This window comes from Trichinella spiralis (assembly GCF_000181795.1).
Source record: "Trichinella spiralis strain ISS 195 chromosome Unknown Scfld56, whole genome shotgun sequence".
Classification (NCBI taxonomy): Eukaryota; Metazoa; Nematoda; class Enoplea; order Trichinellida; family Trichinellidae; genus Trichinella; species Trichinella spiralis.
In genome coordinates, this window is record NW_003526995.1 from 1 (window position 1) to 1,397 (window position 1,397).

The 1,397-nt window shown below is 34.4% G+C and overlaps 1 protein-coding gene across 1 annotated transcript; it reads right to left on the reverse strand.

The window, feature by feature from the left end:
- Positions 1-1,012: 1,012 nt before the first annotated feature.
- On the reverse strand, positions 1,013-1,371 carry Tsp_15249 (histone H2A type 1; the record flags this gene model as incomplete). Its single annotated transcript, XM_003371074.1, has 1 exon — positions 1,013-1,371. A coding segment is annotated over one exon (359 nt), but the record flags the coding sequence as incomplete, so codon positions are not given.
- Between the last annotated feature and the right edge of the window lie 26 nt (positions 1,372-1,397).

Consider the following 1,397-nt stretch of genomic DNA (forward strand, 5'->3'; position numbering starts at 1 on the left):
AAATAACGAAGAAAAAGTTTCGCTAATTTGAGGATGATTCATAGTCATTTTTCTCATACAGTCATAATAATGGCCATGCCTATATTTCACTTTCTTCAGGAAAATCATTCAGGAGTAAGGACTATCACTACCATTCCTGTGAGTGACATTTTAAATTTTTGCGACATTGACATGAATAGGAGGAAACTTTGCATAAAATGGTGTAAATGATACTAACTTAGATCAACTTGCATACAATAATGTAAATGATAGTAAAAGTATGGCACATTTTCCATAAAAAGTTAACAAAAAAACCACTAATAATAACTGTTCACAATCAAGTGGAAAACATGTAGACAAAAAAAAAGATGGTGACTCACCAGTATGAGAGAAAATTAGATAAATGAGACCGATATATGAAAGGCAACGGCTCAACACGTTTCGCAGACATGACCGCGCAAACTGAAAAAATATTCTGTGATCATTTCTAGGAAAATATGAAAAACAACAGCTGTCATCATTTAGAAATTCTGGTAAAGCAGAAAGTTTTCGGGGTTTTCTGGGACCCCACACCACCTCTAAAGTTTAATAAAAGTTAAAAAATAAAATATAAATAATAGTATAAAAATTAATGAGAGATGTAATATGTTAATTTTAGCACTTTTTTTAAATTCTGATGTAACCGCAAGTGATTAAAGATGGCTGATTAGTAAATTGTACTTTCGGCAGTTAAATTACAGTAAAATATTTTCACTTTTTTTACTTCCTGTTTTCCAACGTTTTATACCATTTTTAACTTTTAACATTAATGATTCAATCACCATGTGCTGCACGTCATCCTGCTACGTTTACAAAATAAATTCTATTCTCATTTTAACGAAATGAACAACGTCATGTGATAAATATAAAATGAAAAATAATTTAAAATAAACTATGTAACAAGATACTTTAATAAAATGGCACTATAAAAGTACATGATACAAAAAATTTTGGCCCTAAAAAGGACCGTTGGGTTTGGAAAAAAATGTACAATCTACGGTGATGATTTAGTCTCTTTTGACAGATCTTCAGCTTTCCTTGGAAAAAGATTTGCATTGATGTTCGGAAGAACACCACCTTGAGCAATAGTTACACCCCGGAGGAACTCGCTCAACTCTTCATCATTTCGTATTGCCAACTGTAGATGCCGTGGAGTGATGCGAGTCTTCTTGTTATCACGGGCGGCGTTTCCAGCCAATTCGAGTACTTCAGCGGTCAAATATTCCATGACAGCGGCAAGATAGACAGGACCTCCAGCACCAATACGCTCAGCGTAATTTCCCTTTTTCAAAGACGATGATTGCGACCAACAGGCGCTGGAGTCCAGCTCGACTAGATCGAGTTTTTGCTTTTCTTTACTTTTCACTTTCACGCGACCA